The following is a 25,730-nucleotide window of genomic DNA, read 5'->3' on the forward strand; positions in this document are numbered from 1 at the left end:
TGGGCTACTGCTCTCATGGAAGACATTGAGTACAGTGGGCTACTGCTCTCATGGAAGACATTGAGTACAGTGGGCTACTGCTCTCATGGAAGACAATGAGTACAGTGGGCTACTGCTCTCATGAAAGGCAATAAGCACAGTGGGCTACTGCTCTCATGGAAGACATTGAGTACAGTGACCTAATGCTCTCATGGAAGACATTGAGTACAGTGGGCTAATTCCATTGGGCATGGGATCACCAGAAGTCAGAGGCCAACTCCAAGGCAGCTAACACCAACCACAGCAAAGACGTGTTTGAAAGGCTGTATAAAGTATTATGTAAAGCAAGAAATAGAATGATATAGAAAATACTGTGCAAGAGTCATTGCTGCATTCTCCTTGGGTTCCTGCATACCAAAAGCCAGAATGTCAGCCAGTTTTCAGCTTCAAGTGCACACAAATAAAATTTGACTGAGAAGAAGTCTTTCAGGCCACATTCCAAGGGCTTTTGGTTTGCTTGTTGAATCACCAATGCCTAATAACAAAATTGTCCACCGAGCAGCTGGCTTCTGTTGTGGCTGTAATAGAGCGGTTAGGGCTCAGTGACCTACCAAGGCGTCACACTATTTATATCACTTTTTATTTGAACATTATTTCCTTGGATAGCTTGTTTCTTTGGGAAGCCCTTTGGCAGCACTCACATTTTATCTGAAAACCAAAGAAACCAATCACTCTGGCTCATGGTGACACCATGTAAGCCAGCGCCAAACTGTGCTCTGCTGAGTTTTTGATGCCCGGTTTTTCAGAAGTATGTTGCTAGGCTTTCTTCTGAGGTCCATCTGGGTAAGCTCAGAAGGGAATGAGAACCTTTCATTAGCAGGTGAGCTAGCTTAACCATTTGTACCACTCAGGTACTCGGTAGTCATGTATACCTCAAATAGTATTCAAGAAAGATTGCCAAAGGCTCATCTATCTTTTGAGTAGAATGGGAAATTTTCCAGGGAACTTACAACTCACAGAACAAAAACAATCATTCATGTCCTATTCCAAATGGCTGGAAGTTACTAGGTACAATCAACACATGCTGAAATTGCACTGTGCACGGGAACTTACCCAAAGTGGAAGCTTTCCCACCAGAGAAGAGAGAAAGGAAAAGTGGCCCAAAGTGACCTTTGAAAGGTGATATTTTTTGCAATTCATTTTATTAAGAAGGCAACAAGCATGTTTTTATTTTAAAACTTGTTTAAAAAGCACTTTTTAGGAGCATTTTATTAGTGCATCAAGGGATTGTTCAGTTCACAAAAAGGGTAGATTTTAAATTCTTGGTTTAAAATACAGGCCATGTGGCAAGCACCAAACACTGAGAGACTCATGAGAATACTTCCTTTTTCTTTTTCTTTCACACACTGCAGTGAAGCAAGTACTTTAAAGAGTTTAATGACTTCAGCAAAATAACCCAATTAGAAATATTTTGGCATAATTTCAGAAATCCTTTGGCATGTCATCTTGATAATATGGGTTTTATTGTCCGTAAATTTACTAACCCATCAATATAATTTAATTGCCACTGAAGATATATCTGAGAGATTCTTTGAGTCTTATGCTTTTTTAAAGAGCTATCTATATAAGATCAACTTGACGGCAGTAAATCTAAAAGCTGTGACAAATTTAGGGAGCAGAGAAGTCGTATTAGTGGGGGGAGAACATTTTTAAGAAAGGAGGGGGAGCCTGGTTGTGCACTTTGAAGAATAGACTCATGGCCACTAAATTGCACATGTAAAAACAATTGAATCACTGCATAAATCACTGTATAGATTTTCAACAACTGTACAGAAGGGGGAAAATCACATCAGAAAGGTTGCCAAGCTGAGCGAGCATTAATGAATCTTAATTATGCCCTGCAAAAGCTGAAAAGAGATGTGAACTTTTTGATAGGAATAAGTGGTAAACACAGTTTTACTTAAAGAGAATATTAAGAATACCTTCATTGAGCATTTATTTTTTGTACTACATTTTTTGTTTATTTTCAGTATAAAAATAATTCTAGTTCACTCTTGAGAATTTGGTAAACATGATAAAGTATAAAGAAGAGAAAAGTCACTGTAATTCCTCACTCAGAAGAACCCCTATGTGTTCATTTGGAATATTTTGTTCTGCCCTTTTTTCTTTGCGTGTACCCTCTCCCTTTAGCTATGCTCCCCTTTTCTTTATAAGATCGTTTATTTTTACCAGTTACACCAATCTACAGTTCACATTTCATACATTTAAAGAGATATGGGTTTTTGAAATCATATAACAGATTATTGTATTATACCATTTCCCCATCAGCATAGTAAAATAACACATTCAGAAGTCTCTTGGCCATTTCCACTGACGGGCAGGGTCTCTTCCACTGAAGGCCCAATGGTTTCTGCTGGATCTTTCTTCTCGCCAGACTTAGTTCCTTTCGAGCCTGCAAACTCACCTCCTCAATTAGTCCGCCCTGAAGTGTGGGTTTTATGAGGCCACTAAAGTGTGGTCAGAACAGTTGAGGGAAATTGAGATAAAAGGACTCTCTGGAGAGCAAATAAAAGTTCTGTCTTCCATGAAGAAAGTGCACCTTCTCCCTGTCCGTGGGTAAGATGAAAAACTCTTAAAGGAGCAGGCAACCAGTGCCACACAGCAGGTAGAGCAAGGCCACAGTGAGAGGCCCATGTGACTTCCCTGCAGGAGCTGGATGAAAATTGGCATGGAAGATTGGTGTGAGGAATGTTTGGGCACTGCTCAGGAGTGATGTGCCACACATACTAAAGCGGTAATGAACAAAAGAAGAGGCATTTTCAAATGTGAGCCTCAATGAATTATGCTAGGATATCTAACATCAGTAGTCTGAAATTTGCCACTATATTTTGCATAGAAATAGAAAACTACATATGAAAGAATAAGCTATTCTAAAGGGAAGGGATTCTGCTGGCACTATAATAAGATGTTGGACTACTCACCACCACTTATTTGTCAGTTTGTCATACTGCAGTGGCTTATGTGTTGCTGTGATGCTGGGAGCTATATCACTGGCATTTCAAATGCCAGCAGGGTCACCCAAAGTGAAGAGGTTTCAGCAGACAGACCTCCAAGACTAAGAACAGATAAGACGAATTTGGATCCCCACTTCAGAGGAAAAAGCCTCTGAAAACCTTATGAATAACTTTGAAACATTTTCAGATACTGATAGCCTAAACAAAGGAAACCGGACATTGTCAGAGATACTGCTGTCAGATGGTCCCCGGAGGTCTAAGGGCACTCAAAATGTGACTGAGGAGATGATTGCTTGAAGGAGAGTTGACCATGGTGACACAAGTCTGATAAAGCCTGTTTGAGGAGAGCAGTAAGGGTCTTCATTTGGTAATGGGGCATGATTCAAGTTAAAGGGAAACAGCTATAAAAATTTTCTAATGACGAGTTGTCAAACGGATCACTGAAGACAAATTGGTGCATAAGTAAATGTGGCAAAGAAAGCTGATGGTGCCCGGCTATCAAAAAGTATAGCATCTGGGGTCTTAAAGGCTTGAACAAGCGGCCATCAAGCTCAGAAGCAACAAAGCCCACATGGAAGAAGCACATCAGCCTATGCAACCACGAGGTGTCAAAGGGATCAGGTATAAGGCATCATCAGAACAAAAAATCTTATCATAGTGAATGATGGGGGAGTGTGGAGTGGAGACCCAAAGCCCATTAGTAGGCCACTGGAGATCCCCTTGCAGAGAGGTCTCGGGGAGGAGATGAGCTAATCAGGGTGCGATGTAACAACGATGAAAAATACAACTTTCCTCTAGTTCCTAAATGTTTCCTCCCCGCTCCCACTACCATGACTCGAATTTGACCTTGCAAGTCTGGCTAGACCAGAGGATGTACACTGGTACAGATAGGAACTGAAAATCCAGGGAATCCAGGGCAGATGAGCCCAAAGGACCAGTGGTGTGAGTGGCGAAACAGGGAGGGTAGAGGGAGAGTGGGTAGGAAAGAGGGAACTGATTACAAGGAACTATATGTGACCTCCTCCCTGGGGGACAGACAACCGAAAAGTGGGTGAAGGGATATGTCGGACAGGGCAAGGTATGACAAAATAACAATTTATGAACTATCAAGGGCTCATGAGGGAGGGGGGAGTGGGGAGGGAGGGGAAAAATGAGGACCTAATGCCGGGGTTTAAGTGGAGAGAAAATGTTTTGAGAATGACGTACAAATGTGCTTTACACAACTGATGTGTGTATGGATTGCAATAAGAGTTGTATGAGCACCTAATAAAATGATTTTAAGAAAACATCACAAGTGAGAGGCACATGCTTTCCTGTGAACACAATAGAAAAAAACACCAAAACAGTTCCTCATGTTGTGGTGAACCCCCAACCATAAAATTATTTTCAATGTTACTTCATTACTGTAATTTTGCTACTGTTATGAATTGGGTGACCCCTGTAAAAGTGTTGTTTGACCCCCAAAGGAGTCGTGACTCACAGGTTGAGAACTGCTGGCTTAGAGCAATAGAATTAGTTGATGGGAGAAGGAGTGCTAGACATTGGGGAATGGAATCCAGAAACCTTGACAGAAAGACAATTCTTATCCTTAAAGGCAGAGAGAGGTTTCTTTCTCAAATCCACATGTACAAAAACAGAGAATTCACGGCAAACTTAAAAGGAAAAAAGCGGAGACTGGACTACACTCCCACAAGTTCCCTTAGTCCAACAGGACATAAACTATTCTAATTAGAGAGGCCAGGCAGAGATAGACTTAGAGGTTACAATTCCCTGTCTGAGTTTAAAGTGCATGTCCTGTACGTCTTGCTCTAGAAAAGTACTTGCATTTGCAATCAATTTCAGGAGGGAGTCCCAAGTGGTAAGATGGTTACAGCTCGGCTCACTCAAACTCACTGCTATCTGTTCTTTCCCAATTCATCGTGACCCCACAGGTCAGGGTAGAACTTCCTTTGAGAGGTTGCAAATCTTTACAGAAGTCGAAATTTTCCCTTCTTTCTCCTGTGGAGTAGCTGGTGGTTTCTATGCATAACCACTACGCCACCTGGGCTCTGTTTATAAAGTTCAGCTGCTAATGGAGAAGAAAGCCCTGATCACTTACTTCTGAACGATCAGCTATTGAAAACTCTATGGGGCAAGTTTCTACCATGACACACGCAGGGTACAAATGAGCAGGAACCAATTCAACAGCAACTAGTTTTGTCTCCTTAAAAAAAAAAAAAAAAAAATATATATATATATATATATATATATATATAATCTCCAGCAGACATATGAAGCATTGATGAGCAATTTATTTGAACTTTTCTTAGCAATGTTGTTTTAAATAGTATCTGTCTTACTTGGCTAACAAGCTAAAGCCTATCTCAACCAGAAGCTATCTTATACCATCTTCCAAATTTTTAGTTCTTTTCTAAAAGCTTTTCCAGCAAAATCCTGAGATATCTAAAGACCAAAGACACCTGTGGATGCACTTTCAAATGGAACCTGTATTTATCTGCTGAAAAATAGGTGGGCAAATAGGAAAAACAAAAGCTACAGTACAGAATCATGCGAGTGATACATTTTGCAAGAACATTAAGCAAGGGTTTATCTGAACTATGCTAAGGATTAAGTTGAAAATAAAATTATTAGTAAAGTCTATAACGTATGCCAACACAAATAGATCATCTAGGAGCAAGTAGAACTGATTCCACAAGGGTCTTCAAGATGGTACACTTTATGGAAGTGGCGTGCCTCATCTTTCTTCCACAGAGTGGCTGCTGAGTTCAAACCACCTCTTCCTTCAGTTAGCACTATGGCCCCAGGGCTCATGGGTCCTCATGAGTTGGAATCAACTCAATGGCAATGAATTACTGACACTCAATAACATCAGGTCTCTACACTTCATTTGTAGCTCAGAAATACCTGATCAAATAGTCATGGGATAAAGGTTCATTTCTTATATGGGTAATATTTTTTAAAGTAAATTTCATCTTTGATAATCACAGGGTGGATTAAAGAGCATTTTGCCTCCAGTGGTGGTTACATAAAATGGTGCCAATTTGAGGATTAAGAGTGAAAGGGTGGAGTGTAGCCTGTCAGTTATTGTATAGTCAATGGGCATGTATAGTCTGTGTGGGCATGGCCTTTTTCTGAGGATTCTGGGAACTCTGGTATTTCCTCTTGGAGGCAGGAGACACTTCTCAGCTCACTCCCTTGGAGACTCTCAACTGACAAGGCTTACTCCCTGAAAGATATCCCTGAAGAGATGCCACATGGACCTACCCTGATGCAGCCCTGGGTGCTGGAGAATCCACGTGTAGACCCCTGCCAGCGCTGAGATACTTATACCACCACTGGATCCACTAGACTTCCCACCCAGTGGTTGTGATCTTCCTTCATTCAGTATCATTGCAAGTGTTTTGTGAGTCGGAAGAGAACTTTATAGATTGGTATCAGACATACGGGCTAATATCAGACTTATGGACTTGATCTGGACTGGGCTAGGATGTTTTCCCAATATTCAATTGTTCATGTATATCAACCTCTTTCTTATACACATATGAATGTCCATGAATTTGTTACTCTAGTCTATCCAGAATAACACACCTTAAATTCACTTGTGAGTCTGGTTTGAGAAAATCTGTGACATTGTACACCTCTGAGAAGATCCACTTCTTTCATGGAAAACGTTGGTCCGGTTCCTGGTCAACACACACATCAGCTAGGATTGCTTTGAGTCAGAGGGACTGGACAGCAACTGGGTATGGGAATGACCGAAAACATTGCCTCACGAAGGAAATTGTTTTTCTAAACTTGGGTTTGCAAACCAAACAGAATTTCCTAATATTGTCTCCTGACCCCACACTGACCAAGCACAAGGGGACACAACACCGAGTCCTTAAAAACATTCACAAGAAGCCCGGTAATGTGTTTACTTGGGAAGGCACTGATGAAACATCTGTTTCTCAGGGAAGGCATGTGTTCATTTTACCTAATTCCCCAGCTGCAATTTTGGAGGTGCAAGAAGATCTTGCCAGGGGTTGAAAAGTGAGTCATTCACTCACATGGGATGACGTTGGAGAATCCTCTAAGAAGGGAAGCAGAGGCTTCAAGAGTTGGGTCAAACAGTTCTACTCAAATGTCAATCTTCACAGAGATATGATAAAACTTGTATGCTCCTCCTTCAGAATACTAAACCTACATCGTACACGTGGTATAAGTGAAATGGGGGTGAATAAACAAAAACATATGTTGTCACCTTATGACTAGCTGTATCGATGATTTTAAAAAAATCAAATTCAGCATCAGATACTTCAAAATAAACACTTTCTTATCACAGTGCTAGCCATGATAGCAAAGAGTTGGCAACAACTAAACCGTCCTTTTTGGAGGAATGGACAAAGAAACGTTGGCACAGAGATGCAATGGGATATTATCCCCCTTGAAGAACAAGATTAAACCATCAGACACATCATGATAAGGATGTATTTGGAAGCTATCAGGCTCAGTAAAATCAATCCAGCTTGTAAAGACAAATACTCTATGAGACTACAATCATAAAAGGAAAAAAAAAATCCAGAATGTTGTTCACACCCAAAGAAGCAGACTGATGGTTACAGGGGTGCAAGGAAAAAAAGGAGGGAGAAAAAAAAAGAATGATAAAAAGATGCACACAGAGTGCATCACACACACACACACACACACACACACACACACACACACGAAAACCAAGATTGTGATTGAATTTGCCTAACCATGCCACACAATTTATCTACTATTCTATTTTCAACTAATGTGTAATAATGGTAGGGCAGTATGATCTAAGACATGAGTAAGTTTTAATATACATTCTCCATTTTCTTTACAGAGAAACAAAACCAATTCTGACCACATAGCATGAGCTCATGCGGGTATTGTGGCGATGGACAGGGGATGACAGGGAGAGAAAAAAAAAACACCTAAAAGAACACTTTCATCCAAACAAGTATACACTAGTAATCAAGATCTGGGCCCCTGAAGTCAGATGAGCTCGGTTCAAATCTCACCCTAGCAGTACATTATGGTGCTTTGAACAAGTTTTTCTAAGTGGACTGCATTCCTGTTTCCTCCTCTCCAGAAAAAAAGCCATTTACCATCCAGTTGACTCCGATTCATGGCCAAACCCACTGCTGTAGGGTTGATTTGACTCGTGGTGAACATATTAAACACACACACACACCATTGCCATAATGTTAGACTGCAACTCAACTGGGAGAAAGCTTACAGAACACAGCAGAACTACTCCATAGGGTTTCTAAAATGGAAAACGTTAAGGATGCAGACTGCCTCATCTTTGTCCAACAGAGTGGATAATAGGTTTGAACTACCACTGTTTTGGTTAGCAAGCCAATGCTCACCACCGTGTCACTGAGGATCCTTCCTTTAGTCTTCAGCCGCTAGATGCTAGGGCTTCTTGATTTGGGAGGGAAGGGGAACTTTTAGTCATAGAAGGAAAAATATCACAGTGTGTGGTATATTTACTTTTTATGCCAACTTCGATTTGCTGGGACTCCACATACTTGGTGGCAGGCGCTCAATAAGCCTCCCTTAAAGAAACAATGATTGGGGTTTGAATGATACTGGGTATACTGTAAGGACCTATTCTCAACTTTCATCTGAGGGCCAAGAAAGACATAGGAGAAGGCTTCAAAGAGTTCATGGAAAAATGCCCATTATCTACTATTTCAATTTTTTTCATAAACTTTTTGAAGCCTCCATGTAATGTGGCATTGTTCCAACCTGTACAGTGAACAAGCTCAGTTGGTGTTGATTAAAGCAATGATCTGGGGGTGAATACCAAATTTCACCCCAGCTTCCTGTTCACTTCACATCTCACAGTTCGTCCTGACATCTGACTCTATGCACTTGGCTTTGGTCTATGGTGTTTTCAGGGCCTCTGCAGCTTTTCAAAACTTGGCTTTGTTTAATCTAATCAGCCATGGGAACCCAGTAGCTCACAGATCAGCACAACCAGAGAATACCCTCTAACCACAGCAAAACACAGGCAGCAAGGCTGTTGTGTCTCACCCACTTCCTAAGTCTCTGGCTGAATATTTGGCTTGGGTTTTTGTTTTTTTTAAATCTGACTTTAGCAGAGGAAAGCATTTCAGAGTCTGCCATAAATGAAGAGAATCGCTCAACACATTTTATAAGTAACTGTAAGGAAACGCTGGCATGTTTATAAATGATAAGTTTCATTAGTCTAAACAATGTCAGATTATTCACCCTAGCATATTAGTGGCTGGCCTAACATCAATAAAATGATTACATATTAAGAAGCATGCTTAGAGCAGGTGAAATCTTTATGATTAAAGGCCAATGAGAATAAAAACGTTGACAAGTTAAAAATATCAACTGAAAATGTTAACTTCAAGAGGGAAATTTTCTGTAGTTTACATTTGAATGGTAAAATGGCTGTAACTAGATTTTCACCTCCACTGAAGGTACAGGTATGCATGTTTGTGAGTGTGTGTATGCATTTGTATGTGTGTGGGAGTGGAAGAGAGTGCCTCAACAGGTGAAAACAATTTTCTTAAGTGTCCTCATAATTCCATCCGTGCTTGTAAGTACCTAACATAGCAAGGAGGAAGGAAATCCATTACTGTCTGCTGGAGAGTCTGTGCTCATTCAAGTTCCACTTGCAGACACCTAGAAAAAGTAGTGGCATCAGTTAAGTATCAGAAGCTCGTTCTTTCTCAAGAAGATCTAGCAGGAAAGAATAACTGCTCCAGTCATCCTGTACCCACCCACCCACTGGGTGGGGCCCAATCCCTAGTGACCCTGTGCAGGGTTTCTGAGATGGTAAACTTGACAGGAGCAGACAGCTGCATCTTCCTTCTGGGGAGCAAGTGATGGGGTTGCACTTGAGGTTAGCAGCCCAATGCCTAACTCTCAGTGCCACCAGGGTTTTTCAGTTCTCTGTCCTCCAATAGTGCTTAATGGCGGGGGATAGAGAGGCACGTTTTCAGAATTGTTCATTTAATCCATGCAATTGTGATTTGAGGCCATTTTAACTACATAAGTAGAACATGCCCAAACTAGAGATTTCATACTTGGATCTCTACTCATCTTATGTGTAAGCTGAGGTGGTTTGCTGATAGCAAAAGAACGTACCATAGAATGTTTTTTTGGTTTTTTTTAAATTTGTGCATGAGTGAACTGTGCCTTAGTTTATACTGTGAATCACCATGTGCAGAAAATGAGTCCCTGAATGGTACAAATAGCTATGTGTTCAGTTGTTAACGGAAACGTTGGCAGTTTGAGGCCACCCAGAAGCATCTCGGAAGAAAGGCCTGGCAGTCTATTTCTGAAAGATCAGCTACTGAACACCCTACAGACCACATTTGACCCTGACACATATGAGGTTGCCCCATGAGTCAGATTTGGCTGGAAGGCTGCTGGTTGATAATAGAAAAAGGGAAAGTGGCCGCACACTTAAACTCCACGGGAAACTTTTTGTCAATTCAACAAAGTGTTTTTGTTTTATTTTGTTTTTCCACAGTGTGTACTTTCTCTGCTTGAGAAGAAACAAAGTAAAACAATTGTGGGAACAGTTTGGAATTTTTCTCCACAGCATATGTTATGAACTCAGTAACATATTTATACGGTCTGCTGGCATGAAGGAAATAGCACATTTTCGAATGAATCTGTACAATCAGATTCAATGATCTCTGGCAAAAAGGATGTTACAAAACATAATTTTCATCACCGTATGTAGCCTGTATACATCACCACTAAATCTGGAAAGTTCTAAGTGTTTAATAAAAAACAAAAGGGAATCAAATGAAGAGTGGAGGAATATTAGAGTAGGGAGCATGATTAGCTCAGGCTGATGGTTTAATAAAGTAATCCAAGAATAAATCCCGGGAAATTGATCAGTGCATTGCATTACCCAAGATCATGCAAGCTGCAGTGGTAAGACACTATGATGGTAAACAGCCGATTCACAAATATTTATAAGGGTATTTTCTAAAATTTATACCTTATAACTCTTGGTGAAAAGAAAAAATTAAATATATTAGAGCAATTAAAAATGAATGAAGCAAATGAAATCCAGATCCTTTTATGAACAGGGAATTGAATCCATATTCCTCCTACTTACAGATCTTTTAATTCTCAGACTAGACCACATGTAATGTAAACTGCAGAATTAAGCCAGGTGGTGTTTCCTTGTGGAATGAGTTTTAGAGAATTCTAAAGGAGTAGAAAGAGCCGACCCATGATCCAGGAAATAACAGGGAAAGCAAGAATGTAGTTATATAGCAAAAATTCAATTTGCATTTCCTGTATCCTACATTATTCTCTTATATACCTACGGTCATTCTTTTTCTACTATTAAGAAAAATCCTTAATACGTTTTCATTTATATATACACCCTAAAGTAACCAAACCTGTGCCATGGAGTCAATCTGATCCTTCGTGACTTATATAGGGTTTCTAAGATTTGAATCTTTATGGAAAGCAGGCCACCTCATCTTTCATCCTTAAAGAGGCTGATGAGTTTGAATTAACACCTATCCCCCCACAACACAAGGCTGCTTTTGGGAATAGAATTACAATATAATTTATAAGACCCTCTGTTATGCAAATAACAGAGCCTTTCTTATTGAAAGCAAAGAGGACTTGAAGCACTTGCTATTCAAGATCAAGGAATACAACCTTCAGTATGAATTATACCTTGACATTAAGGAAACAAAAGTCCTCACATCTGGATCAATAGACAACATCATAATAAATAGAGAAAGTATTAGAGTTGCCAAGAATTCCATTTTACTTGGATCCACAATCAATGTTTATGGAAGCAGCAGTCAAGAGAGAAAATTGTGTATTACTTTGGACAAATCTGCTGCAAACCATTTCTTTAAAATGTTTAGAAGCAAGGATATCACTATGAGGACAAAAATGTACCTGACCCAAGCCACGCTATCTTCAATCACACCATATGCAAGCAACTTTTCTGTCATTTTCCCATACTCTTGTGGGTTGCTGGGATACTGGAAGCTATACAACAGGAATTTCAAATACCAGCACGGTCACCCATGGCGGACAGGTTTCAGGGACACGTCCAGCTTGAGAGAGAGTAGGAAAAGAGAAGAGGCAAATTCTTCTGAAAAAGTAGGCTTTGGAAACCTTCTGAGTCATTCTCTTGTACAGCGTCGGGTTGAAAAGAAGAGCCAAGTCCTCAAAGAAGACAAACATGGAGCAGAGAGCTTTTATTTGCTGATACGGCACACCTCAAAATGAGAATAAATGGCTAAAGACGCATATCAATTTTCAGAACATAAATGCAAGAAGTATAAATCTGGAAAAGTGGAAGTCATCAAAATAAGTTAGAATACATGAAGACCCATATCCTAGTCATTAGTGAGAAAAATAGATGGGCATTGGCCATTTTGAAACCAACAGCCATATAACCTACTATAACTAGAATGACAAATTCAAGAAGGGTGTCAAGTCACAGAACAAAAGAATATTTCAAGATATATTCTGAGGTACAATGTTATCAATGATATGTCTACAAGGAAGACTAGTTAATATGAATATTATTCAAATCTATGCACCAACTACTCCAGTCAAGAATGAAGAAATTGCAGAGTTCTACCCATTTTTACAGTCCGAAATCAGTCAAGTGTGCTGGGAAGCTGCATTCATAATTACTGTTGGACTACGAAAGTTGTCAACAAAGGGAAAGGATTGGTAATTAGAAAATAAGGCCTTGGTGATGGATATGGCACTGGAGATGACAGAATTTTGCAAGACCAACAACATATTCATTGCAGATATCTTTTCAACACCATGAACAACCATTATAAATGTCATCTTTGCTTGATAGAATACACAGGGATCAAATCAATCAACTACATCTATGAAAAGAAACAGTAGAGGCGGCCATTATCATCTGTCAAAACAAGGCAAGGGGCCTTCTGTGGAACACAGCACCAATTATTCACATGCAAGTTCAAGTTGAAACTGAAGAAAATTAAAACAAGCCCACAATAGCCCAAATACAACCTTGAGTATTCTCTACCAGATTTAGAAACCATCTTAATAAAAGATTGGCCACATTGAACACTAATAACCAAAAAATCAGAGGAATTGTAAGAAGATGTCAAAATGTCACACATATGGATGGCAGAAGTCCATTACAAAGACACAAATCTCCCAAATTCATGTCAGAAGAGATTCTAAAATTTTCTTTGAACCAAGAGAAGCTAAAGCAAATGGAAGCAATCAAAACGCAAGAGCTGAAAAGAACATCTCCAAGGGTAGATTGAAAAGATAGAGTATTATAATGCTATGTGCAAGTACAGAGAGTGAGAAAGCCAAGACAGAGGCCTATGCGCCACAGTTCTCAACCTGAAGGAACTAAAAAAAAACATACAAACGAAAACAAAGCTTGGTTTGCAATATTAAAGAATTCTACGGACAAGATGTTGAACACTGCAGGTAGCATCGAAAGAAGATGGATGACAGGAATATGCTGAGTCACTTTATCAAAAGAATTAGTTGAAGGTCAATTCTTTAGAAGGTAGTATAGGACCAAGAACTAATGATAATGAAGGAGAAGTCCAAGCTGTACTGCATGTATGGATAGAAAACTAGACTGTGGGAATTGTTGGAGTAATAACCGAACTGTTTCAACAAATTTGAGCACTGAAGTACTCAAAAATGTTATTCCCGCAAATTTGGAAGACAGGTAACTGGGCAACTTCCTGGCATAGATCTCTATGTGTGACCTTTCTAAAGAATGGTAGCCGAACTGAAGATAGAAATTATCAAAAAAGTTCATTAATATCACATGCAAGTAAAATTGTGTTGAAGACCATTCCAGATGCTTGCAACAATCCATCGATAGATTTGCTAGAAATCTAAGCCAGATTCCCAAGAGGCCTTGGAGTGCTATCATTGCTGATGTCATATGGATCGTGACTGAAAGCAGAGAACATCAGCAAGATGTTTATCTGTGTTTTTTTTCACCTTGCAAATACATTTGACAGTGTGGATCATAGAAAATCATGGAAAACATTACCAAGAATGAGAATCTCAGCATTGTTCATTGGGCTCTTGCAGAATCTACACATAGACAAAGAGATGTTTGTTGCAACCGTGCGTAGTTCGAACCTCTTTGCTTTCAGCAAGCAAGGTTGTCTCATCTGTATCTCCCAGGTTGTCATGAGCACTTACTGATGACGACCAACAGCTACATCCTTCAGGATATGCTTCGCCTCACCACAAAGAATACAAAGACCCGCCCAACTAGACCAGTAAACAATATTATGATAAACTGTGAAAAACTTGACGTTGTGAAGGGTTTCATTTTACTTGGATTCACCACCTATGCTCATTGAAGCAGCAGTCAAGAAATTAAAGGACATATAAGCCAAAAGACTTGAAAGTATTGAAGAGTGAAGATATACTTAGGACTAGGGTTTCCTTTAGGTAGGCCATAGTAATTTTAGTGTCCGAATATGCATGGGAAAGCTAGAGAATAAATAAGGAAAAACGAAGAAGAATAGATGTCTGAGTAATGGGGTTGGAAAAGACTATTGACTATACCAGCAGTGCCAGAAGAAAGAGCAAGTTTGTCTTGTGGAAGCACTCAGGAGTCCTGTACATAAGACCCTTAGTCTTATTTACAATTGTTTAAGTACTGGTCTTATGTACAATTGCTTAAGTACTGGTCTACTAGCCTGATGGTTGGCCATTCCGATTTACCAGGCACTCAGCAGAGAGAGTTCAGGGATTAGGATGCATGGATAAGTCTTTCCGATGGAATGCTCAGTTGCACTGTTGTGGTACAAAGAAGTGTCTCCAGTACAGCTTTTCTGCCCTCTTTGCCCACCAGTGCAATTTTCAACTTAAATTTTCATTATAAGCTCCCTTGATCATCCTGTGTCCTTTGAGAAAATCTATTTAGATTACCACTTGAGAATAAAAACAAGCAAATAAAAAGAAATCACCACAAAAGGCATACATTTCTGAGCTGACTTCTTTGCCTTGAATTTCATCAGCCCAACAGAGCCCTGGAGCACACTATTTTGATTATATGTTTGATTGTTCTTGATTTTAAGGCATCCTGGCAAGACTAAGACATGTACACTACTGAGAGAAATTCTCTGCAGCTACCCTCTGATTAGAGACAGGTTTACATATTTTTGTTTAGAATAAACCCATGCATGCACGAAATGGAACCTTCTTACCAATCAGTCTGCTGTGTCTGCCCAAGTAAGTAAGGAGCTCAAGACCTTTGGTTTAGAAATGCGGGGGCCCAGAGAAAGGACAATCCGGAGCACTCTCAACTACAGTTGAGCTGGCTTCGGTGGCAGTGTAACTCAAAGCAGCAGCATTTTTATCTGGAGGGACTCTCTAACAGGCAAATTGCTGTCAATGTGTGAAAACAAAATATGATGCCAAAGAAGGAAAAAAACGGCCTTGCTTTCGAGGAATCTAAACTCTCTCCTGCTAAAACCGGGATATGCCAGTTAGGTACTGTTGCGTCAGTTCTGATTCCTGGTGGTCCTGTGTACAACAGAAGGAAAAACTTCCCAGTCCTGCGCTATCCTCACAACTGTTATCATGTTAGAATCCATGTTTGCAGTCATGATACCAATCCAAGTCATAGAGCCCCTAAATACAACAGAACAAACCGTGGTCTCGTGCTGCACCATCCTCATGGGAGTCCACTGATGCAGACTTTGATCCATCTTGTTCCAGGGTTCCTCTTTTCCCTGACCCTTTCCTTTACCAGCCACCTAGGCCCTCCTGATAAATGTGAGACGAAGTCTTTCTGGCCAATTTTAGGAGCATTCAGTATGTACTTCTTCCAATACATATCTGTTCGTTCTTCTGGTAGTTCATGCTATAGACAACATTCTTTGCTATGTACAAATTCACCTTCCACCTGCATATTCGCCATGGCTAGCTCAGGTTCACCTTAGTCTTGAAAGTGAAACTTTCACATTTCAGCACTATAAAGAAGTTTGTTTGCAGCAGATGTTCCCAATATAGTACGTAATTTGATTTCTTGACTGATGCTTCCCTGAGTGGTGCTTCTAGATCCATGTGAAATGAAATCCTTGCCAACATCCATCTTTTCTCTGTTTATTCTGGCACTGCTTATTGATCTAGCTAAGAGCATTTTGCTTTCTCCATGTTCAGATGCAATCCATTCTGAAGGCTATCGACTCGTCTTCATCCACAAGTGCTTCAAGGCACTTAGCATCTTCCTCCAACCCCGATCTTATGCTTTCTTCATATAATCCAGCTTCTCAGATTATCTGCTCTGTACATAGATTGAATAACTATGTGAAAAATACAGCCAAACAAGCACCTTTCCTGCTTTTAAGCATGCAATCTCCCCTGATTCTGTTCAAATGACTTGGTCTATGCAGAGATTCTGCATGCTAACAATGATGTTTTCTGGAATACCCATTCTTTGTGATTTTATCCATAGTTTGTTATGATCCACAGGGTCAACGGCCTTTGCACAGTCAATAAAACAGAGGAAAACATTTTCCTGACCTTTTCTGCTGTTGGGAAAGATCCATCTGACATCACCAATGATATCCTTCACTCTATGTCCTCTTCTGCATTTAGTTGGACTCTCTGGTAGTTTCTTTTCGATATGCTGCTGAAGTCATTTCTCAATTGTCTCTGAATAATGATTGTGAACTACTGTTGTACTTTGGAAATCTTGGTTTAATTATAAACCAGTTGAGTGCTTGGACTAATATCTCACCATTTGCACTGCAGAATTCAATTGGTGCCTTGGGCTATTCTTGAACTTTTTCTTTCTCTTATCCACTCATCTATGTATTCATGTAATGAACGTGGATTGCGGGTCTGTATGAGGAGTCTCTGTGTGGGCAATGCCTCGATGGAAGTGGTGCAAATGGTTAATGGCTTGGCTACTGACCAAATGGTTGGCATTTCGAAATCACACAGAGGCACCGGGAAGAAAAGGCTGGGGATGGACTTCAGAAAGATCAGTGATTCAGAACCCCACAGAGTTCTCTGCTGAAACACAGTGGGGCGACAGAAGTCAGAATCAACCTGCAGCAGCTGGTGGCTTTGCCTAGGGATTTACAGAAGAGTTCCATTCCGTTAAATAAGTACCGCTGAGAAACAAGTGAGGGCACATCCCTTCAGCAGATCCGATCATACCACAAGATCCGATCAAAGAGTTTGGGCATCTGAAAAACATTTTCAGACACACCATCTTTTCTAGTGTATCATATACAAGCCATGCTTTGTTATTTGTCCATCAAAGAGGGAGAATCAGAAATGCAAACATCTGAATCATTTGCCTGAGATAAAGCAAACAGCCTAGCTGTGGAGCTGGGCATGCCAACTCAGAGCTTGTTGAATTGAACTATTACCAGTGATGTGGATGGATAGTTATTTATGTTAAGGTTTTATGTATTTGTTTATAATCCTTAAATGGTAAGAAGGATGTCAGTTTGGAAAATTAAGATCATGAGTAATACTTAAGAATGGAAACCTTACTACTGATTCCTATTTTACTGCTACACTCTAATGACTTAAGTTATTACACCTTTGATTAGGATTTATTTTTACTCCCCCTCTAAAAAACATAGCAGTTAGAAATCAATTCATTGTTAAAATGTTCCCTGCCTACTGGGAATGTCAAAAAGTGGCTTTAATTTCCTTTAAAAATTATGGTTTTATCAAAAAACAACAACAAAAAACAGGAACATGCCTAATAAAAATATGGCAAAAAATTACAAAAATATTAATAACCCATTTTTGTACCTCGAAAGGTTATGCTACAAGGTGATATGCAAATTAAAAATATAAATGTATTTGTTTAAAAAAATAGAAATATACAAGGATATAAATAACATCACCTATACTGTACTCAATTTGATCTGAATAGTAAGTCCATGAAATAAATACTGTTACTCTTAGATTTTAAATGTGAAAAATGAAGCTTAGAGATTTTAAGTAATTAGACCAATGTGACACACATTGGGAATGTCTGAGCATGAATTGAGCGCAGGTGTATCTAATTCTAACATGTAATCCTAAAGAGTACATACTTCTGAACTCAAACACTTAATGTAGGAGCTTATTCCAATGGTTAGGAAACACATAGTCCTAATTACAGGGGTATTTTTTCATCTATTATCTCAGTCTTAAATTCACAGGTTGTTTTTTTTTTTTTAATTTAGATGTCTGTTATAAAAAGCAAATTGGAAAAGTGATATTTTAAATAGACCATGTTGAGAGTTGAGGATAACTTCGTTTACTTTGTTATTGAGAATAAGGCAGGGATATTATATATTGATGACCTTTGACAAGAAACGACTATTACCACTCAGGAAAATAGAAAGATGTTAAATTTATGTGTAAATAGATTGGCCTGGATGAGTCAGAACCATCTTGAATAACTTAAAACGGATGCCTCTGCATTCTATAGGCAGCTGAGACAAATTTCATCTCAGAGTCGTTTAGGGAGGCTTTAAAAAGACAGGGAAAAGGCAGTGGCAGTAGGGACGCTCTCTTACACTTCTAAATGACACTATCAGGAAGGGAACATGGACTGGGTGCTGGCCTCTGCCTTCCCTCTCCATTATTAGTGCAAATATAAACACATCTAATCCCCGATGGTACATGTGCACCGGAGAAATCTGGAATTAATTGCCAAGTGTTTGGGTTCCTGCTGCAGCTGTTATCCGTGTTTGATTTGGCGAGGGAGAGAAAAGGGCTGCATACCAATTTCGTGAGCCACAGTGAAAGCTGCATGGAGGCCGTCGTCTTCAATCACAGCACAGCTGCGCTCCGGGGAACATATGGTCCCGACGTCTGCCATTCCCAGGGTGTCACATGAATGATGCCCACATAAATCCTGCCCAGGAGAGAGAAAGAAATCATTAAAATCAATTTACATCCATAAGGACCCACTGAGCACAGCCACTTCTTCATCCCAAATGGCAAGACTGATACATGTTTATGGCATCACCTGTTCATCTCTGGAAATGGCCTAAAGACAAATTCAAAGCTACTCGGAAAGCACAGAAGGATGATGGAACTTCATTACCTTGAAAAAGACACCTTCAGATTGCAGTTTGGCCACTGCACTATCAGTGGCAGCCTTAACAAAGCTCTAATGCATACATGCAGACACATGTGTCATACATCACTCTCACATATGGTCCTGCTTAGGAAATGCCTAATATTATGACCTAAATTCATGCTAAATTTATCAGAAGCCTGGCCTAATAAGTGATTTTCCATCACAGGGCCAAACTGAAATCACATATTTGTGGCAGAATACAAATTCATCAGTAATTTTGATTGGAGACTAAATGTTAATGTACAAACATAATTCCTTGAAAAATCTTCTAATATACAAATTAAGTAGTAATGTCAAAAGATTCTTTTAAAGAGCCTACATGAGTTGTAGCTTCAGAAATGTGTGCACTCTTGGTCATATCATTTATAGCAGTGTTGTCCAACTGATCTTTCTGTGGCTTTTGAAAAATTTTTGCAATATATGTAACGTACTGTTTGTTTGGTAAGCACACACCTTTTTCTAATGCAACGTTTCAAAGCTCCTATGGATTGTCAAATGACATCATAATGGTTAAAAATGATTGATATGGAATCTGCAGTGTAGATTAAAGGAATGCAAACATGATTTTTAAGATATGAAGCAAAAAGAGAAAATATAAGTCATATTTTTGTTATGATGGAATTGCAAACGATATACTTTAAACGCTATTTTAACATTAGTGGACATTTGGCATTTTGGGCTATACTACAGTTTCAATTACCACTGTGTGTATTTATAGAACTGTCAGAGTGTGTTGTGTGTTAGGGTGTTAGTGGAAAAGTCACCAGTTCGAACCCACAAGCTACTCTGAGAAGGAGGAGGCTTTCTACTCCCAGAATGAGTGACAGTCTCCTAGCGACAGCCCTGCCTTTTCCTACAGGGTCACGATGAGTCACAATTGAGTTTTTTGAGTGCATCTTTATAAGGAGCCTTTGTGGCATGTTGGCCTCATGGATTATGTGTCGGGCTGCTAACTACAAGGTCAGCAATTCATATTGACCAGCTGCTTCGCCCGAGAGAGAGGAAGCAATCTGCTCCTGTAAAGACTGACAGTCTCGGGAAACTAGGCAGCAGTTCCATGGCATCCACGATGAGGTTGCTATCAATTCGAATTGACCATTAAGGCTGTGGGTTCTGTTTGAGCTTGTGTGGGTACTGATATTCTCTGTATTCGTCGGTCAATGTATGGCACTGTAGTAGCTTATGTGTTGTCATGATGCTGGAAGCTATGCCGCTAGTATTTAAAATACCACCAGGATCTCCCATGGTGGGCAGGTTTCAGCAGAGCTTCCAGATAAATCCAAACTAAGAATAAAGACCTGGTAAAAATCTTCCAACATTAGCCAATGAAAACTGCTTGGACAAAAAAGAAACATTGCCAATTAGAGTGCTGAAAGATATCAGACTTCTAGGTTGGAAGGCACTCAAAATGCACAATGATGGAGACCGTGAAATCTAGCACACCAATGATCATCAAAATGTGCAGATATTATTTACAACATTCAGCCACACAAGATCAAAAAAGGCAGTAATTGCACACAGGCAAAGTTCAGACTTTGGAGAAGGACACCGTGATTGGAACAGTAGTGGGTCATTGAAAGAAAGAAAGATGCTCAATGAGATTGATTTGCACACTGACATCAACACTGGGCTCAAACATAGTAAAACTTTTTAAAATGGTGATGGATAAGACAATATTGGGCTATGTTATGCTTCAGGTCGCTATGAATCAGAACCAGCTTGGTACACCCTAACTGTAACAACCGTAGGCAATTCTTTAACTGGGCTGAATTGTGACAAACAATCAGATGCAAGGCAAGCCTCACATGTTCACCTTTCTCATTGACATCCAGTTGATCCCAACTCCTGGTAACTGTACAGGACAGAATGGAACTATTCCTGTGAGTTTCTGAGACTGCCAGTCTTTACAAGAGCAGACTGTTTCGTTGTGCATATTGAGCAATACTTTACCAGATGCCCAGGCAAGAAATTATTACTTCACAGTCAAAACCATGTGCTCAGTGCTAGCAAAATCATCTAATCTTTCCTGGTTGGCTACATAGAAATCCAACCCAGGTAACGAATATTTAAAATATGTACCCTATACTCATCCCTTCAAAGAGCCCATGAGGTTCAGAGAGTTATGCAGTAAACTGCTAACCACAAGATTGCGTTCTCAAACCCACCAGCTGTCTGTTCTTGCAAAAAACGCCTAGGTGCAGTTCCACTCTGTCCTATGAGGTCATTATCATGGGAATATGCTCAATGGCAGTGGTGTCACTATATCCTTTTCTCTGTGCATTCCCTGGCCTTTAATTTGTTCCATATAAGGTTACAACTGTTATGAATGGCAGTGTGACCACTAAATTATCATCAGTAAAATAGCTTCCATCAAGTCACTACCAACAATAGCTTCCCCAAGTTTCTTATGTGTCATCTTATGGGCATGACATCCACAAACACAAATTGTAGCCATTAAGAACAAATTCTTTTACTGCCATCAAGTCATTACTGACTCACAGTGACCTTATAAGAAAATGCAGAACTGACTCTATGGGTTTCTGAAGCTATACATTTTACTGGTGCAGAAAGCCTCATATTTCTCTTTCAGAGGAGCTAGTGAGTTTGAACCACTGACCTTCTGGATGGTAGCCCAACGTATAACCCACTACACCACATGAGTACCGAAAACAAATGAGAAGTTTCAAAAAATTCAATTGTAACACCATTTCACCTAATAATTAGTCTTTGAGATAATAATATAGTACAATACATTACTTAATACTTTATCTTGCCCAATCGTTTTAGTAGCTCTTAAACCAAGAACTCAAAGCATGGTTTAAGGGAGTTGCTTGATACTATAGATAATTATATATGGTGGTGTCATGATTACACATTGGGATGTGGTCTGCAAGATCCACTATACAAAACCACCAGCTTCTCGGTGGGAGAAAGGTGGGGCTTTCTACACCTGTTCCCCATTACAGTCTTGGAAACTCACATGGGGCAGTTCTCCCTTGTTGTATAGGATTGTTGTTGATTTGATGACTATCTATCTATCTATCAATCTATCTATCTATACACACACATGTTTATCTTCACAACTTAATGTTCATCATTTAAAATAATAAAATCTAAGAATTATTCTTATGGATTTAATGTGTCTCCCAAACAGATATATGGAAGCTTTAATCCACGGGATTTAATCTACTCCTGTAAAGATTTGCCATCTCAGAAACCCACAGGGACTGTTCTACTCAGTCCTAAAGGGTTGCTATGAGTTGGAATCAATTCTATGGTAGTGAGTTTGATTTGTGTATTTTTGTGACCGTGACTTTATTTGAAAATAAGATCTGTGAAGAGGCTATCAGTCACATTAACATGAGCTCATACTGGAGAAAGGTGAATATTAATGCTCTGTGACTATTGACCTCATAACGGATGAAAAATACACAAAGACAAGGATACAAAGGAAAGACACCATCTGACACTGCAGCTGCAAGCCAGGAAGGCCGAGCTCGAACAGAAGCTAAGAGAGAACAGCTTCGCTTTCAGCCAGAATCAACACAGCTGAAGCCCTGATTTGGTGCACTTAGACTATGAGACAACAAATTTCTATTGCTTAAAGCTAGTTACTTTTGCTCTTCCAACCCTAAGAAACTAAGCCTTTAAATCTGCCCTTCTCCTCATTCCATTGATCTGCTTGAATGGAGAACTACAGCATAGAAAGATGGCCCTCTTTTTCTGAATAGTGTTTAAATTAGATTTTTAATATGCCTTTGTTTATTGCTAATCAATTGCTCATTAGAGGTCATTAATCTTCTTGTCATTTTTGAATTGCATTAAATGCATTTGGTCTTTTGCCATGGAAATGTGAGCACATGACCAAATTATGAAGAGAAGCACTTGCTACTTCTTAAAATCACACTGATTAATCCCCTTGTCTACATAGTCACAATCTTTATACTTCTGTACTATAATTACACAATTTGGCAATCTTCCCATTTCAAATGCTTAATTTTCAAACCTTGACGGTGACGCAATGGTTTCAGCCTCATAATTTACAATGAACACATGAACTTTGTGATCTAGCGATCATCCTGATGTATTACAATATATTTTCTTCATCAAATTATTCTAAGAATACTGAATATCACAATCATGTCCATAACACGATCTATGGGTACAAATTTTATTTGAAATTTAGGAAGGTATTTTTTAGAATACAGGTGTAAGACTTCTGCTGGAGAACACTGATATGTAACCTGGTTATGGATGCAGAAAGATACTGAATAGTTGTTACTCTCATATAGGACTCTCATATATACTCTCATATAGAGGCAATGGGATTAAAAGTGCTGAGGAAAGGTTGTTTTTTTCTGATTGGATCTGAATATATGCCACATCTTGTTTATGTTAAAGATGACTCTTTCAATACAAAATTAATATCTTATCATCATGGTGTAGAGAAAAATACAGTAGAGGTATAATGAAAATATCATGGCATCAGAAGAAAGGTGTGGTAGTCTGCTTTTGAAAAATCAGCATTGAAAACCTATGGATCACCACATTCGCTTATGCATACATTTGTCTTCAGCGATCAGGTTGGGATGGTGAGCATCATGGAATGCCAATTTAATATAAGTGAAGAAAGCTGATGGTGCCCGGCTATCAAAAGATATAGGATCTGGGGTCTTAAAGACTTGAAGGTAAACAAGCAGCCATCTAGCACAGAAGCAACAAAGCCCACATGGAAGAAGCACACTAGCCTGTATGACCACCAGGCATCGAAGGGATCAGGTATCAGACATCAAAGAACAAAAAATCATATCATTGTGAAAGAGGGGGAGTGCAGAGTGGGGACCCAAAACCCATCTGTAGGTAACTGTACATCCCCTTACATAAGGGTTGCGGGAAGGAGACGAGCCAGTCAGGGTGCAGTGTAGCAATGATGAAACATACAACTTTCCTCTAGTTCTTAAATGCTTCCTCCCTCCCCCTGACTCCCGCTATCATGATCTCAATTCTACCTTAAAAATTCAGCTAGACCAGAGGATGTACACTGGTAAAGATAGGAATTGGAAAGACAGGGAATCCAGAACAGATGATCCCTTCAGGACCAGTGGTGAGAGTGGTGATACCAGGAGTGGGGAGGGAAGGTGGGAAAGAAAGGGGGAACCGATCATAAGTATCTACATGTAATCTCCTCCATGTGGGATGGACAACAGAGAAGAGGGTGAAGGGAGACATCGGACAATGTAAGATATGACAAAATAATTTATAAATCATCAAGGATTCATAAAGGAGGGGGGAGCGTGGAGGGAGGGGATAAAAAATGAGAAGCTGATACCAAGGGCTCAAGTAGAAAGCAGATGTTTGGGGAATGATGAGGGCAACAAATGTACAAATGTGCTTGACATACAATGGATGTATGTATGGATTGTGATAAGAGCTGTATGAGCCCTCAATAAAATGATTTTTTTTAAAGGGACTTTAAAATGTTTCCTTTAACAAGTATTTATTTAGCATTTTGTATGTAGCATCTTGCTGGAACTAAGAATATAAAGATGATTAAGACCCATGTCTTTCCTTGAAAGAGTCAGTATCTAGGTTTGAGTCTATTTGGCGTAATTAGCATAAATGGAAAGGAAAACAAGCATATTGGTTGATTTGAAGAAAATATTAGGGGTTAAGACTTGGACTTGCTGAATTTGAAATGAGAGAAATACATCCAAATGATCTTTATTGTGCTTTTGAAATATATTGAACTAACAGGTCTACTCTGACACACATGGGGCCAACATGGATTGCCAATCAAGTTGATGGCAACTGGTTTAGGTGTGGTAGGAGTACGCAGAGACATCGTCTAAAGAAACGTGTAGCTGAGCTGGTCTGCAAGACTAAAAAAAACTATCATGACCAAGTCTCTGATCTAATAATCATTTCTTTTTTGTGAGGCCATTTAAAATTCTATGCGTATAGATTTCAGGATGACTTACAGTTCCCATTACATCTTCTAAAGAATAGAACTTGAAATGTGCAAAGTATGAATTTAGGAAAAGTGGAAGTGGTCAACTTGAAATGCAACACATAAAGATTGATATCCTAGCCATTGGTGAGCTGAAATAGACTAGATCTGGCCACTTTGAATCAGAAAAGCATTTGATTTACTATAGCATGACTAACACAATCAAGAGGAATGGCATGGCATTCATTGTCAAAAAGGATCTTGCTAAATCCATCATGAAGTAGAATGCTATCTGTGATCAGATTATGTGTATCTGCTTTTAAGGAAATCTAATCAATACAACAATTATTCAAACATTTGCACCAACCACAAAAGCTAAGGATGAAAACAATGACGATTTCTACCAACAACTTAAGTAGGAAATTGATCAAACAGTTGATCAAGATGTATTTTTGGTTATTGGTGATTGGAATGCAAAACTTGGAAACAAAGAGGAAGGAACAGTAGTTGGAAAATATGGACTTGGTGATAAAAATAAAGCTGTGGAACACAGGACAGAATTTTGAAAAATTAACTTCTTCATCGTAGTAAATACTTTTTCTCAACAACACAGAAGGTGATTATACATATAGACTTCCCCAGGTGGAATACATAGAAATCAAACTGACTACGT

The 25,730-nt window shown here is 39.4% G+C and overlaps 1 protein-coding gene across 1 annotated transcript in view; it reads right to left on the minus strand.

The window, feature by feature from the left end:
- Nucleotides 1-25,730, minus strand: part of ADAMTS5 (ADAM metallopeptidase with thrombospondin type 1 motif 5) — a 71,396-nt gene that overhangs the window by 28,684 nt on the left and 16,982 nt on the right. Inside the window, exon 2 of the mRNA XM_004713092.2 lies at nt 18,750-18,882. Coding sequence (XP_004713149.1) covers nt 18,750-18,882 — 133 coding nt within the window. The remainder of the gene's footprint in view (nt 1-18,749; nt 18,883-25,730) is intronic.

This window comes from Echinops telfairi, unplaced genomic scaffold (genome assembly GCF_000313985.2).
Source record: "Echinops telfairi isolate 266 unplaced genomic scaffold, ASM31398v2 ScPeMD7_7469;HRSCAF=8507_0, whole genome shotgun sequence".
In the NCBI taxonomy this organism is placed as follows: Eukaryota; Metazoa; Chordata; class Mammalia; order Afrosoricida; family Tenrecidae; genus Echinops; species Echinops telfairi.